The sequence below is a fragment of the Piliocolobus tephrosceles genome, chromosome 6 (genome assembly GCF_002776525.5).
Source record: "Piliocolobus tephrosceles isolate RC106 chromosome 6, ASM277652v3, whole genome shotgun sequence".
NCBI classification, from domain to species: Eukaryota; Metazoa; Chordata; class Mammalia; order Primates; family Cercopithecidae; genus Piliocolobus; species Piliocolobus tephrosceles.
Window position 1 is genome coordinate 37,447,516 of NC_045439.1, and position 15,933 is coordinate 37,463,448.

Genomic DNA, 15,933 nt, shown 5'->3' on the forward strand with positions numbered 1-15,933 from the left:
AATCCTGTGTAAGCATGCACCACAAACACACACATACACACAAATACACACACACACACATTTTCTATAAAGGTCAATGGATTGACAGAGGACATTTGGGTCAGTGAGACAGTGACAGATACCAATCAGTAATCTTTTTCAATGTTGTTCTTGGTGGTAGTCATGATGGTGGTTCCTTCCTGAAATCTATTGAGAGGGAATTGTTGATCTGTTCCTATGCTTGAGCAAGTTAGTATCTCCATACTGACAGTGGATTGGTTGAAACCCCACCATGCACTGGCCTCAGGTTAACCCTACTTAAAATGTCTAGATCAGTAAACATTCAGATCAGTAAATAGCTTGCCCTCTTGGACCACAGAATGAATGAAAAGTGAGGTGAATCATAATGTGGCCAACTTTTAACCTTTGTGGCCAGCTGGGAAGGATTAGGGATAATGTGTGTCCACACAACAACTCACGTTCATTTTAGCATTGATATTTCCCGCCTTACCCACAAAACCAAACAAAAATTAAATATATCTTCCACTCTGATCTAATTGTAGTCTGTGGATCTCCTACCTCCCCCTCAACTCAGGGTGTTTTGGGAAATGGAGACTTTGTTGCCTAGATAATGAAGTATCTAAAACATTCTTTCTTCCTCTTGGAGCCCCGCCCTGTTCTTCTCAATAGAATATAAGATAAAAGGCTCTGTGAAGTGAGTTTCGTTTTTTTTTTTTTCTTTTCTCTTATATTCTTTTAAATCTTATTGTTTTTTTTTCCTCTTACATTTGTTATTGCTTTTTTTTTTTTTTTTAGCACAGAAGCAGAACATGAAGTGAGTTTTTAATTTGTGGTTTTCCCCTCAATGTTTAGAATGATGTTAAAAAAATAACTTAGAGAAGGCAATGAATTCTTCATATTCATGTCCCCATTTGGCCACAAACTTCTTATCACCTTATTTAGTTTCTGCCTTTCCAAAGTTGAATAGTAATTTTTAGTTTTTTTCACAGTAGTGTATGAAATATGAACGTTGGTTGTGAAGTCATAAAAAATATGAAACAGGAATTTGGGGTAACCAATTTTTCTATTAAGTTTCTATAGCTTGCCTATTTATATAGAAGTATCTGCTGCTGAGCCTTTCTGTTATCTAGGCCAGAAGCACTTTACTCCAGGTCAGCTTCAGACCCCAAACACCAGATTTCCTGGGTGAGAATGAGCAGGTACTGTTTGAAATTAGATCATCAAGATAAAGAAAACACAGAGAGAAAAACCTATGCCTCCAATTTCACCTCTTGAGGTGAAGTCCAGTTTTCTGGTTAATTGAAATAATTACTGTGTTTCTTAAGTTTTAATATAATGAAGTACTTTGGGTTTGTTTCTTTTGGTAGTGACACAGTGCCATCGGCACTGTTTGATCTTTGCTTTCTTGCTTATATTTCCTTATATCCTTCAGCAAATATTTGTAAGATGGCCCACCTAGACCTGCAGTGTCCTGGTGGTCCTTTTAAGCACTAACCATCAGCAAGGCCCCACTCGGTGGCCCTAGACAGCCTGAGTCCGGGAGGGGATGACCCTTTCAGCATAGCTTTAGAAGACAGGAATGTTTCTAGCTGCTCTTATGATAGTAAATGTATCTCTGTTCTCAGCTCACTTGAAATAATCTTTATTTCCACAAAACTTAAAAAAAAAAAAAAGACAAAAGAGCTCTTAATGGCTGCCTTATATTTTAAAATAGCCAGAACTCTGTCCGCTCTCCTGGAATACTCTTCTCCCAGATATCCACATAACTTGCTCCCTCATTTCCTTCAGGGCTCTATTCAAAATACCGTTTTATCAAAGAGGCCTTCTGTGACCACCCTCTGTAAAACGGAAACTAATACACCAACCCCCAGCACCCTCTATATGCGCTAACCTGCTGTTTAATTTTTCTCTAGAATACTTGTCACCACTGGACACATTATATATGTTTTTTTTTGTTTAACTTTTTTTGCTCTCCCCATATTATATATGTCTATAATATTTTCCCCCTCCCATCAATAGAATGTAAGCTTCATGAGACAGGAATAGGGTCTCTTTTGATCAACTCTGCCTTCCCTTCCCTGGAACAATGCCTAACATGTATTAGACATTCAATAAATATTTGTTTAATGAATAAAGGAATGACCTCACTTTTATTTCTGTCCTTATAGTCAGCAGTACCCAGGCAGCCAACTTTTAATGCTAGAAGGCATCCAGCAGACAACCGTGAAATGCCATAATGAATTCCACAGGACAGTTTTGTGATTCCAGAGTGTGTGAACACTCAAATGCCCTCGCTAGATGGCAGTGAGGCAAGACGCGCCCCCTTAAAAATCATCCCGAGCTGTTCTCTTGTGGTGGGTGGAAGAACAATTCCAAGAGGAAGAGAGGTCAGGAGTTGCCTTTATCCCTAAGAGGAAGCCTGTACATTTTATGCATTTTCTGCATATTTTAGGAGCTGTCATATTAAACCCAACAGGCCTTAACTCTGGGAGAGTTTTCTTCCTTCTAAGGCAGTCTTCTGAGTCAGCATTCTGTCTGGGAATCCCGTTTTCCCTTCTCATGGCTTTGTCCTGGTGAATAGCTGAACAAATAGGAAAGCACTGATGCTTCACAATGAAATAGTAAAACCCCTGATAAGCCCACTGGGCTCAGTCTTTTTAAATATTATTTTTTGTTTGTTTAGTTTGCAGTGGTATGGGGGGCAGGGTAGCAGGAATTCCACGTGAAGTTCATAGCCTTTTTTAAACACGTAACAAGTAACAGGAAATGGTGGCGCCTGCCTGTAGTCCCAGCTGCTGGGGAGGCTGAGGCATGAGAATCGCTTGAATCCGGGAGGTGAAGGTTGCAGTGAGCCGAGGTTGTACCACTGTACTCCAGCCTGGGCAGCAGAAACTCTGTCTCAAAAAAAAAAAAAAGTGTACATTAAATATATACATTTACATTGTTGTGTAACCACCACCACCATCCATCTCTAGAACTTCTTCATCTCAAACTGAAACTCTGTGCCCACTAGATATCAACTCCCCATTTCCCCTCCCACTAGGCCCTGGCAACCACCATTCTACTTTGTGTCTGAATTTTCATGACTAGTGTAGTAGGATCATATAGTATTTGTCTTTTTGTGACTGGCTTGTTTCAGTTAGCATGATGTGATGTCCTCAGAGTTGATCCATGTTGTAGCATGTGTCAGAATTTCCTTCCTTGTTAAGGCTGAATGATGTTGATGGACACATAGGGGATGATTCCACCTCTTGGCCATTGTAAACAGTGCTGCTATGAACATAGGTTGCAGGTATCCCTAATTTTGTTTTCAGTACTTTTGGACATATACCCAGAATTGGAATTGCTGGATCATATGATAAATCTATCTTTATTTTTGGGGGGAACTATTTTGTGGGTCTTTGTTTTGTTTTTGATAGTAACCATTCTAATGGGTATGAGGTGGTATCTCATTGTTTTGATTTGCATTTCCCTGATGATCGGTGATGTTGAACATCTTTTCATGTGCTTATTGGCCATTTGTATATGGCCATGTTCTACTTCTTTGGAGAAATGTCTGTTCAAGTCCTTGGCTCATTTTTTAAATCATGTTTTTTCATTGTTGTTGTTGTTTAGGAAACTTTTAAATTAAAGTTTAACAAGATTAGCCTTATGAGTTTCCTTGTCTTGAGCATGTTTGTGGAGTGACTTATCAAATCACTTGGGCTGGCAGCTTAGGGACTTTTTGGGTCTAATCCAGCTTCCAACATTTCTTCACAGAGTAATCATAGAATCTTAGAATTAAATGAGCCTCACAGAGCCACCAGTCCAGTTCTCTCATTTTGCAGATAAAGAAACTGAGCCTACTGCTTTTTCCACTGTGCCCTTATTACCTAATCCCTATAGACAGCATTTTCTTCATCTTTAAACCTACCTGTCTTTGCCTTTTTTCTCATGTTCCTACAAGTGTTTTGAAGGCTAGGAAATTGATTTTAAATGATTGCACAGTATTTAGTAATTTATGTTAGGCAGGAGGTTGTGTATATGTTGGACTTACACTTTTTGAGGATTGTTTGATGTCATTTTCAAGTATGACATTTTCTTTAGAAAACTCTAGACCTGGCCAGGCACTGTAGCCTATGCCTATAATCCCGACACATTGGGAGGCTGAGGCAGGAGGATCACTTGAGCCCAGAAGTTTGAGACCAGCTTGGGCAATGAAAGTGAGACCCCTGTCTCCACAAAATATTAGCTGGGTGTGGTGGTGCCTGCCTGTAGTCCCAGCTACTCAGGAGGCTAAGGCAGGACAATCATTTGAGCCTAGGAGTCAAGGCTGCAATGAGCAATGATTGTGCCACTGCACTCCAGCCTGGGTGACAGAGCGAGACCCTGTCTCAAAAATAAACAAATGAATAAATAGGCTACGTGTTGTGGTGCGTGCCTGTTATCCATCTACTGCGGAGGCTGAGGCGGGAGGATCACTTGAGCCCAGGAAGTCGAGACTGCAGTGAGCCATGATCATGCCACTGCCCTCTAGCATGGGCAGCACAGCAAGACGCTGTCACATACACACACACACAAAAGGAAAACAGCCTATAGGCCTTTCTTTTTCAGGGAAATGAGCAGATGGGGGCAAAAGACAGGAAGAAGTAATGCTGACCTCAACTTAAAGTAAAACACTTATGTTAATCTTTGGAAATAAATGAACTCTCAGAATCACTCTCTGATTGCTATTAGGCAATGTTAGACAATGCTTTTATGAGTTCACATTAGAGTTGATCTGGTACAGTGTCCTTTTTGAGATCAAGCAGTTTGGAGCTGCCACATAAAAGACCACTGCTTATGCCCAGGCACTAATTCATGCTATGTTGGTGATGGCTTCCTGCTCAAAGGTATCAGCTGGCAGTAGAGAAGTTCAGGATACTTGGCCTTATGTAAAAGATCTCTGGGAAGCTCCTAGTTTTTACATTCTGCATTAAAATTTTTTTAAATTGTGGTAAAATATACATAACATGAGATTTACCATTTTAACCATTTAGAAATCCACAGTTCAGTGGCATTAAGTATAATCACATTGCTGTGCAGCCATCACCACTATCCACCTTCAGAACTTCTTCATTATCCCAGACTGAAACTCCCCAACAAACAATAACTCTTCATTCTCCCTCCTCCCAGCCCCTGGCAACCACTTGCTCTTTCTGTGAATTTTACTACTCTCAGTGCCTCATATAAGTGGAGTCATACAGTATCTGTCTTTTTGTTTCTGCCTTATTTCATTTAGTATAATGTCACGGTTTATCCCTGTTGTAGCATGTGTCGGAATTTCCTTCCTTTTAAAGGCTGAATAATATTCCGTTGTATGTATTACCACATTTTGTTTATCCATTTGTCTGTCAGTAGACCCTTGGGTTGTTTCCACCTTTTGGCTATTATGAATAATGCTGCTATGAAAATGGGTATACAGATATCTCTTAGAGTCCCTGCTTTCAATTCTTGGATATATACCTAGGATTGTAATTGCTGCATTATATGGTAGTTCTATATTTAACTTGTTGAGGAATTGCCATATTGTTTTCCACAGTAGCTGCACTGTTACTCATTCCTACCAGCAATGCACAAGAGTTCCCACTTTCTCCACATCCTTGCCAATACTTGTCTTTTTTTTTTTTTTTTTTGGTACTAGTCATCCTAATGGGTGTGAAATAGTATTTCATTGTGGTTTTGATTTGCATTTTTCTAATTATTAGTGATGTTGAGCATCTTTTCATATACTTACTAGCCATTTGTATATTTCTTTGGAGAACTATCTAATTTGCCCCTTTTTGAATTAGGTCATTTTTTTCTTGTTGCTGAGTTTAGCTAACATGACTTTTGATTTGCAGGTATTTTTAAGAGGGTGTTTGCTGTGTGGTGCCTTATAAATATATGCCCATTTATGTTGTTTATTTAAAGGAAATCTCTGTACAGATAGATATATTAAAAATCAATATGTTTAGGCCAATTGTGGTGACTCACACCTGTAATCCCAGCACTTTGGGAGGCCAAGGTGGGCAGATCACCTGAGGTCAGGAGTTTGAGACCAGCCTGGTCAACATGGTGAAACCCCATCTTTACTGAAAAATACAAAAAATTAGCTGGGCGTGGTGGCACGCACCTGTAGTCCCAGCTACTCAGGAGGTTGAGGCAGGAGAATCACTTGAGCCCAGGAGCCGGATGTTGCAGTGAGCTGAGATTGCACCACTGCATTCCAGTCTGGACAACAGAGCAAGACTCCATCGCAAAAAAAATTAATATGTTTATTATTATATTATATATTGTATTTATTCTATGTTATAATATATAATGTTATCTATATTTTTTTTGTTCCAACAGTATATCCTTTCAGGCTCTGATGACTTCAACCTGTACATGTGGAGAATTCCGGCAGATCCAGAAGCAGGTGAGTATATCCTTCACATGAACATACTGCTATTGCTGGCCCTGTTGACCTTTGGTATGCTGTGCCCTGAGGAGACAGATCGTTAGCAGTAGAGGACAACACTTCTCTTCTGGCATAAGCTGTGACCAAAGGAAATTTAAAAATAAAAATTATAAACCAGATTAAACTATATCCCTCAGACATAGCTTTATCTGACATAAATGATGCTTAGATTTTTTTTTTTTCCTCCTAAGAACCTTTCTTCAGACTTCATAGAACTCCTTTATGTCCTTTATTTCCAATCTCCTCCTATTTCACACCTGGATTTTTTTTTTTTTTTTTGAGATGGAGTTTCTCTCTTGTTGCCCAGGCCGGAGTGCATTGGTGGTATCTCAGCTCACTGCAACCTCTGCCTCCGAGGTTCAAGTGACTCTCCTGCCTCAGCCTTCTGAGCAGCTGGGATTACAGGTGCACACCACCACACCGGCTAATTTTTTGTATTTTTAGTAGAAACAGGGTTTCACCGTGTTGGCCAGGCTGGTCTCGAACTCCTGACCTCAGATGATCTCCCCGCCTCAGCCTCCCAAAGTGTTGGAATTACAAGTGTGAGCCACCACGCCCAGCCCACACCTGGAATGTTTTTGTCTTGCTTTTACATGCTTTGCTTTTATTATCCATCTTCATATTCTTGCTTATTACTCTACAACAGTTGGTAGGGCTCTTTCTTTCCTTTGTCCTCCCTGGTCATGTTAACTAAAGGGAGGCTTTCTCTGTTGATGGACAGGTATGTTCCCTGGGGCTTTGTTGACCCAGGATGTCAGAGAAATTAGGAAGAAATATTTCTGCATTTGTTGTAGTTGTATTCTGAAAAAAGCCTACAGCTTTCCGTAAATTTGTATTTAAGCAATCTGAGCTTTCAAAAGTGTGGATCATACCTCTTTGTTCTTTTTACTTGCTGTTTTTTTTTGTTTGTTTGTTTTACCTTTTTTTTCTTAGGATGGTTTGTTTCTTAATCTTCATTCTTGATAATAGTGTCTTCGTGTGTTCAATGAGTGTTACCTAATGGTAGAAAAATGTCTGTTTTTAATACTCAAACAGCTCAATGTAGCCATCTGTTCCAGATGATACATGACATTAAGCTGAAAAATGGCCTTTAGGAAAATTAGAGTACTATGCCCAGTATATTACACAAAACATGTCTATAGTAGTGCTCAGAGTTTAGGGAAGTTCTTGGCTATTGCTGAATTAACAATATTCTTACCAAATATCTGCCTTTCAAAACCTGTTGAGGCCCACTTTTGGCATAACTCAACATTTGCTGCGGTCTAGTTACTAAACAAGTTACAAAAGGGCTTTTCCCCTTCTAGAATTTAGAAAGCATGAGTGAAACAGCTTACCTTTGAAGCACAAGCAAATGGAACAGCAGTAGTCTACCTGAACAAAAAGTGAAGTTCTAGCACTTGAGGTAGTTGTAGATACAAGTCTCTCACCCCTGTAAATCCTAGTTTGATTGGTTGAGAAGTAATCTTTGGGTTTAATTGTATCTTTTACCTGATCTTGGAAAGCTTTTAATTATTAAGTTAGTATGACTTTAAAAATAGAATGAGGATAATCCTTCTTCTCCCCAGGACTATTCTCTGGAATCTTTTTCAAGTCTGAAAATAGGAAAGAATTAGCAATAGTATCATAGGTTTTCTTCTTCTCCCTGCTGCTTTCTTTTTCTTTTTTTTTTTTTTTTTTTGTAAGAGATAGGGTCTCACTTTCTTGCTCAGGCTGGAGTGGAGTGGCATGACTTTGGTTCACTGTAGCCTCAAACTCTGGGCTTAAGTGATCGTCCCACCTTGGCTTCCCAAAGTGCTGGAAGTATATGGCATGAGCCACTGTGGCTGGCCCCCTGCTGCTTTCTTTACTGATTTAGGATATGGACCGTCTAGTCTGCCAGAGCTGCAGTAACAAAGTATCACAGACTGGGTGGCTTAACAGAAATTTATTTTCTCACAGTTCTGCAGGCTAGAAGTCCACCATCAAGGTGCTGGCCGGTTTGATTTCTCTCAATGTCTCTCTCCTTGGCCACCTTCTCACTATGTTCTCACTTTTCTCTGTGCACATGCATCCCTAGTGTCCCTTGCCCTTCTTATAAGGAAGTTCTCATGTCACCTTGTAGATGTTCTCCAGAGATAGTACCCCTAAGTTTAGTTAGTAGTTCCTTAAAAAATAATTATGTCAATTCCTCTGCTGTACTGATTTTCTCTCCTGAATTTGTTCTACCCCTGTTTATGGATTAACAGAATACATCTAGCAGATTTAGTCTGACCAGGCCAGATAAGAATCTTTGGCTGCTTTATTCTAAAGTGCACTATGCAGTGTTTCAGAAAGTACACCCAGTGTCACATAAGCTTTTTTAAAGGCCACAGAACCCATGATCTATTAATACTTTCCACATGGGCTGTGGTTGGTTCTGCATCCCCATCCTTTACTTGGTACTTGGGCTTCTTTGTGCACAAGGACAAGACCTTATGACTATCCCTGTTGTTGGATTCACTAACTGTAATTGAGGGTTTGTTTTCTTTGTATCGCTCTTCAGCTCACATCATCAGTCACAGCAAGTCTGTCTCTTTGATCATCATCTTGCTCTGTATGTGTCTAAAGTATCTTTTAAGATTATTTTTTGCATGTCTTGACTCATTTGGGGATTCAGCCCTTCTGCCACTATTCTGACAGATCCCACCCACATTTTTTTTCTTTTCTCTCTTTAAAAAAAAAAAAAAAAGTCAGGGTCTCACTATGTTGCCCAGGCTGGAGTGCAGTGGCTATTCACAGGCACAATCATAGTATACTACATACAGCCTTGAGCTCCTGGGCTGAAGCACTCCTCCTGCCTAAGCCTCCCAAGTATCTGGGACTACAGGTGCGCATCACTGTGCCTGGTCTCTTTTATTTTTTCATATTCATGGATCTTCTCTTTTTCTTTCTATTCTTCCTTCTTGTTCTTTTTTATTACCTCCACTATTTTTGTAATTAAATACTTTTTTAATCAAAGCAATAGAGCTATATAATTTTTAAATCAAATAATATTATAAAGCTTATTTTTTAAAAGCACAGCAGTCCCTTTCTCTACCTTTGCCTACAACATGCTTATAATGTTTTTGGATTTTCAATATTAGACATTCTGTGTTGACTTTCTACTATTGAAATCAATCAGTTTCCCAAGAGAGGAATCTTCATTCTCCTACCTAGAGAGTATTTGCCTGGTAATTAAACTATGGCTCTAAGAGCCAAATAGGGAAATGAGGCTGTGGGTCTTACAGATCTATATGAAGATTTTTGTTTAATCCTACCCCCCAACTGTGCCTTGTATCCCCAGTCTAAAACCTCTTGGGTCAGTGTCAGTTGGCAACCCCCAGACTTCTGCTTATGTGGGGAAAGGATGGTTTCCTGGCCATGTGGACTCAAGGGAAGAGTTTTAACCATGCTTTATACATGGTTTTAACTCCTCCTGTTTTCAGCCCTACTCTTCAACCTGGCTTCAGGAATACTTGGTACCTCTCATTTTTATATGTAATACCTCAATTTTAAAATGTTGGCAATTAATGCATAGCTATAAAAAATATTTAGCAAAGTTCAGTAAGCCTAACAAGATATCTGTGGGCTGGATGCATCCCTTGAGTTCTAACTTTGAATACTTAGATGAGGAAAATCTTGTCAGGAAACTCTTAATCCAATCTAATGTATTTTTGACTTAAATAATCATGGGCCAAGGATAAGTGTGTACACATTCATTCATTCATTCATTTTCTCTCTCTGTCTTTCCCTCTTTCTCTCGCCTATTGGATATATGATTCTAAGGCAGGCTAGTAAGGGAAAGCTGTCTTGCCATTGTATACCTAATGACATAATCAGAACTAGACTCTAGAAGACAAGCAGTCAGCATTTATTTGATGCCTGCTGTGTGTTTCATGTGCGTGCTGAGTGCTGAGAGAATGAGATGGAGAGCAGTCCTGAGTGTTAGCCAAAGTCAAGGCCATCTTTTTCTTCTGCACACTCCTGCTCAGGAAGACTGTTAATCAGTCTTTGTTTTTTTGCTATACAAACTCCAAAGAGATGAAATTTATTTGCGGTATAAACAGTACTATATAGGTCTTTCCAACAGGACTTCCTAGTGGGCTGAGGAGATCATTTCAATATATAAGACCTATATCTACTATAAAACTTGCTACCAGGGAAGATCAGGTCCAATTTTTTAGTTGATTTTAAATAACTCATTCTAAAAATCCCTTTAAAAATTAGAGGAAGGGGCCAGGCGCAGTGGCTCATGCCTGTAATCCTGGCACTTTGGGAGGCTGAGGGGGGCGGATCACTTGAAGTCAGGAGTTTGAGACCAACCTGGCTGACATAGTGAAACACTGTCTTTACTAAAAATTCAAACATTAGCTGGGCATAGTGGTGCACACCCATCATCCCAGCTACTTGGGAGGCTGTGGCAGGAGAATTGCTTGAACCCGGGAGGGAGAGGTTGCAATGAGCTGAGATCGCACCACTGCACTCCAGCTTGAGTGACAGAGGAGACTCCAGCTCAAAAAATAAAAACAAAAAAATAAAAATAAAAATAAGAATTAGAGGAAGGAATAGAACTAGAACTGGGAACTTTGCTGTGGCAAAGAAAAAGTCCATTGGAATATGTCTGTGACCTCTAAAGTAGGTAGGAAGGGCATCTGTTTTTATGTGGCAATTCTGAAAATAAAATAAATAGACTAGCAGTTACATATAGAGCCAGTGTTACATATTGAAAGGAGCATTAGACTTAAAATCATACCTGGATTCAAGTCCTCTAACTTGAACTTAACTACCACTAACTACATGACTGATTTTTAGCAAGTTACATAATAGTATTTATCTGAGCCTCAGTTTCTTATATAAAATGTCTCCCTCCCCTGCCTTATATTGTGTGATGATTTAATAATCTTGGAAGCTTTCTGAAAACAATGCATATTCAAATATAAGACATTGTTACTGCTATATATAGTAAGATCAGTGTAGATCCATCATTTCCAAAAGCATTTTTTCCTTAGTAAGTTAGGTGTGGAAGTAATGGATTTGGCAATGTGCGGGGAAGGTTGGTAGGTGTCTCTTGAAAATATTTATTTTGCCTTTCCCTTCTCTTTCCCTGAATTCTTGTTAGAAAGGGCTTTAGGGTTTTCACAGGTCAAGTTGCTTTTCTTGAGCTACCTCTTACTCTAAGACCTTCTTTTTTATGGAAAGAAGCATAATGTGATAGAGTTGTTAGGACTGGCTTTAAATTCCTGATCCATTTATCTTCCAACTGGGGGCTTTGGAAAAATTTCCTAATCTTACCAAACTCCTGTGAAATAAGGATTTTAACACCACCACCAATAATAGTACTTTCTTAGGATTATTGTGAGAGTACTTAGTAGCTACTGAATGACTGTTATTCCTCACTAAGAAAACCTTCTCGGCTGGGCACAGTGGCACATGCCTGTAATCCCAGCACTTCGGGAGGCTGAGGTGGGAGGATCGCTTGATGCCTCAGGAGTTTGAGACCATCCTGAGCAACATAGTGGAACCCTGTCTTCACAAAAATTTTTTTTAAAACTAACTGCTACTGGGCACAATGGCTCGTACCTGTAATCCTGGCATTTTGGGAGGCTGAGGCAGGAAGATCAGTTGAGCCCATGAGTTTGAGACCAGCCTGAGCAACACAGCAAGACTGTGTCTCTAATAATAAAAAGAAAGAAAGAAAACTGGGCATGGTGGCATATGCCTGTAGTCCCAGTTGCTCAGGAGGCTGAGGCAGGAGTATTGCTTGAGCCCAGGAGTTTGAGGCTGCACACTTCAACAACAGAATGAAAGAATGAGACTCCATGTCTACACTCTCACCTTTTAATAACTCCTTAGAGATCAAGACATTGTCCTTCCTTGCTACCCTCCTGGAATGGCTGATTGAGTTGTTCTTGCATGAAGGCTGCCCTTGACTCATCAGTAGTTCAAGAGGGTTGTCTTATGTGACAAATTTTTCCCTGAATGGAAGGGAAAAACATGTATTTTTACTGCCAAGTCACTGCAACCACCCCCACTGGCAGTAGGCTGATGAAGTAGGCTGGAAACAGCTGTAAATGCATTTTTATGGGCCTGCATATGTTTGTGTGCTCTGTCTTCTTTTTCTAGACATGTATTTACTCTCAGTGACTTAGGCCTAGGTGTCTGCTTTTTCCTCCCATGTAATTGGAAAAAACAGCTGTTCTTAATCGGTTGCAAGTAGTTGGTTATAAACACATGTTAGGCACATATGATGAAAGAAGAACTCAGCATAACTGACTTTTTTGTGCAACTAAGCATTGATGCCTGTGGAGCTCTTTGAGCTGTACTGACAGCATTGGCTATCCCCATCTGGCTTTTCTCATCTCTTAAGTGGTTATGTGGTCTCCAGGAGGCAGTCACTGCTCTGTCTGTATTGTCAGTATCCTTGATTGTCCTTCTCTTTATGGTTTGAGACTAGAAGACCCTGCAACTGTTAACTTGGGCCTTTTTGAAATGCTAAGAGGCTTGGTTACCTTTTCTAGATGTACCAGGAAAAGAAGTAGTCTCTTGTCTTGCCGTAAACTTTTTTTTTTTTTTGAGATGGAGTTTCGTTCTTGTTGCCCAGGCTGGAGTGCAATGGCATGATCTCGGCTCACTGGAACCTCTGCCTCCCGGGTTCAAGCGATTCTCCTGCCTTAGCCTCCTGAGTAGCTGGGTTTACAGGCATGTGCCACCACACCCAGCTAATTTTGTATTTTTAATAGAGACAGGGTTTCTCCATGTTGGTCAGGCTGATCTCGAACTCCCAACCTCAGGTGATCCGCCTGTCTTGGGCTCCCAAAGTGCTGGGATTACAGGCATGAGCTACCACGTCCGGCCCTTGCAGTAAACTCTTAATTCTACCAGTGGAGTCAAGAATGAAACAGATTGTCTTAAATCTGCTTACCAAACCTCATTTTAGCAGATAGCTTTAAGCTTCAAGCTTTATCCCAAAGAGGATGATGAGGGCTTTAATTTCAATTTGTTCACTTATTGAGTATCCTTAGATAAGACATCATGTAAAGCTCTATGGGCCACTGAAAAATGAACATTTTTTTGCCTTCAGAGAGCTTCCAGTATAACAGAGACAACAAAAAGGATGTGCATGAGCACACAAACAGACACATACACTCAATGTAAAAGTGGCTTCTGAGGCCTATAAAAAAGATAATGAAGGAGGTCTTGAAGAGACTTGGGGAGACTGGTAAAATTTTCATGCAGTTAGCATTTCAGAGGACCCTGAAGGATAGGTAGGATTTCAGCCCCTTTATTTCTCTGCTCCTACTTACTACATTATAGTAAAAATGCTGTAAAAGAATATCTAGGCCAGGCGCAGTGGCTCCATGCCTGTAATCCCAGCACTTTGGGAGGCCAAGGCGGGCAGATCACGAGGTTGAGAGATTGAGACCATGCTGGCCAACATGGTGAAATCCCATCTCTACTAAAAATACAAAAATTAGCTGGGCATGGTGGTGCGTGCCAGTAGTCTCAGCTACTTGGGAAGCTGAGGCAGGAGAATCACTTGAACCCCCGGTAGGCAGAGGTTGCAGTGAGATCACACCACTGCACTCCAGCCTGGTGAGACTCCATCTTAAAAAAAAAAAAAAAAAAAGAATATCTGGGCTGGATTAGGTGGCTCACACCTGTAATCCCAGCACTTCGGAGGGCCAAGGCAGGAGGATTGTTTGAGCCCAAGAGTTTGAGACCAGCCTGAGCAACATGGCGAAACCCTATCTCTACAAAAAATACAAAAAATTAGCCAGGCATGGCGCCATGTCCCTATAGTCCCAGCTACTGCGGAGGCTGAGGTAGGAAGATTGCTTGAGCCTGGGAGGTGGGATTACTGTGAGCCAAAATCATGCCACTGCACTCCAGCCTGGGGAATAGAATGAGACCCTGTCTCCAAAAAAAAAAAAAAAAAATATATATATATATATATATATATATGAAATTGGCTGCAGGAAGATTGGAGAAAAAGAAACACTTATTGGGTGATGGAACACATATGTGGAGATTTTTTTTTTCCTGCATGCTTGTGTTCCACCATCTAATACACTCACATCTTTTCATTTCATCATATATTTATTAAAAACCTTACTCTGTGCTAGGCAGAGTTCTAGAGACTAGGGATACAGTGGAGACAGAAGCCCTGCTATCGTGGAGCTTATGTTCTAGCAGGGGAAACAATGAACAATAAACATAGTAAATTATGTAGTATGTTTAAAAGGTTAGAAGTGCTATAGAAAAAGTAGAACAGAGTAAGGAAGATAGGAAGTGGTACTGGGCGGCCTGGGGTGGTATTGGGGGCCTGGGGTGTTGCAGTTGTATATAGAATATTTAGTATAGGCTTTATTGAGAAGTTCATATCTGAGTAAAAGCCTCAAAGTGCTTAAGGAGCTGGCCATGCAGAAATTTGGTAGAAGAGCATTTCAGGGAGAGCCAGCGTGAAGGTCCTGAAGTAAGAGTATACCTGGTGTATTTGATAAACAGCAAGGAAGTCAAGGTGTTAAGGCAGAGTAGGGGATGGGGATAATAGTGGGAGATGAAGTCAGTGATGAGTGAAGCAAGGCGGGTGTGCAATCATGTAAGCTCTTACTGAGGAAATGGGGTGACATTAGAGGATTTCGAGCAGAGGAATGGCATGATCTGACTTGTTTTAAAAGGATCACTCTGGCTGCTGAGTTGAGGATTGATGGTAGGAATGGGGCTGCCAAGAATAGAAATGAGAACTAGTAGGGGTCTCATTTGATACAGGTGAATGGTGATGATGGCTTGAACCAGGGTAATAGAGGTTGGATTCTAGATACATTTTGAAGGTAAAACCATCAGGATTTCCTCAAAGATCGGGGAAGAGGGCAGTGCAGGTAGTTCAAGATGTTTCTTAAACATCCAGGTAGAAATGTTGAATGGTTTGAAGGTCTAGAGTTCAAGAGAAAGGTCTGGACTAGAAATAACAATTTTAAGTTTGGATAACATGTAGATAGTATAAAGCCATAAGACTGGGTGAGCTTACCAAATAAGTGTGTATAGTTAGTCAGGATTGAGCCCTTAAGGTATTCCAATCTTTAGAAGTCAAGGGGAGGAAGCTGGGTATGGTGGCATGCACCTGTAGTCTAGCTACTTGAGAGACTGAGGTGGGAGGATCACTTGAACCTATTAGTTCAGGGCTGTAATGTGCTGTGATTCCAACTGTGAGTAGCCACTGCACTCCAGCCTGGGCAGCATAGCAAGAAAACAAAAAGGAATCAAGGAGAGTATCCAAAAAGGAGATCAAGAAGGAGTGACCAATTGAGGTAGAAGGAAAACCAAGAGAGGGTGATCCTAGGAAATCAAGTGAAGAAGCAACTAACTATGTTGAATGTTGCTGATAAATCAAATAAGAAGAGTTCAGATGAAGACCGAATTAACCATTGGATTTTTTGGTGAATAGCATATGCTGTCATATACTGAATTTTCCCAAG

General features: G+C 40.4%; 1 protein-coding gene across 5 annotated transcripts in view; it reads left to right on the forward strand.

Moving 5' to 3' along the window:
- Positions 1–15,933, forward strand: part of DCAF5 (DDB1 and CUL4 associated factor 5) — a 105,065-nt gene that overhangs the window by 70,891 nt on the left and 18,241 nt on the right. For all 5 annotated transcript variants that reach the window (XM_023182634.2, XM_023182643.2, XM_023182661.1 and 2 more), the window contains exon 7: positions 6,352–6,418. In XM_023182634.2, coding sequence (XP_023038402.1) covers positions 6,352–6,418 — 67 coding nt within the window. The remainder of the gene's footprint in view (positions 1–6,351; positions 6,419–15,933) is intronic.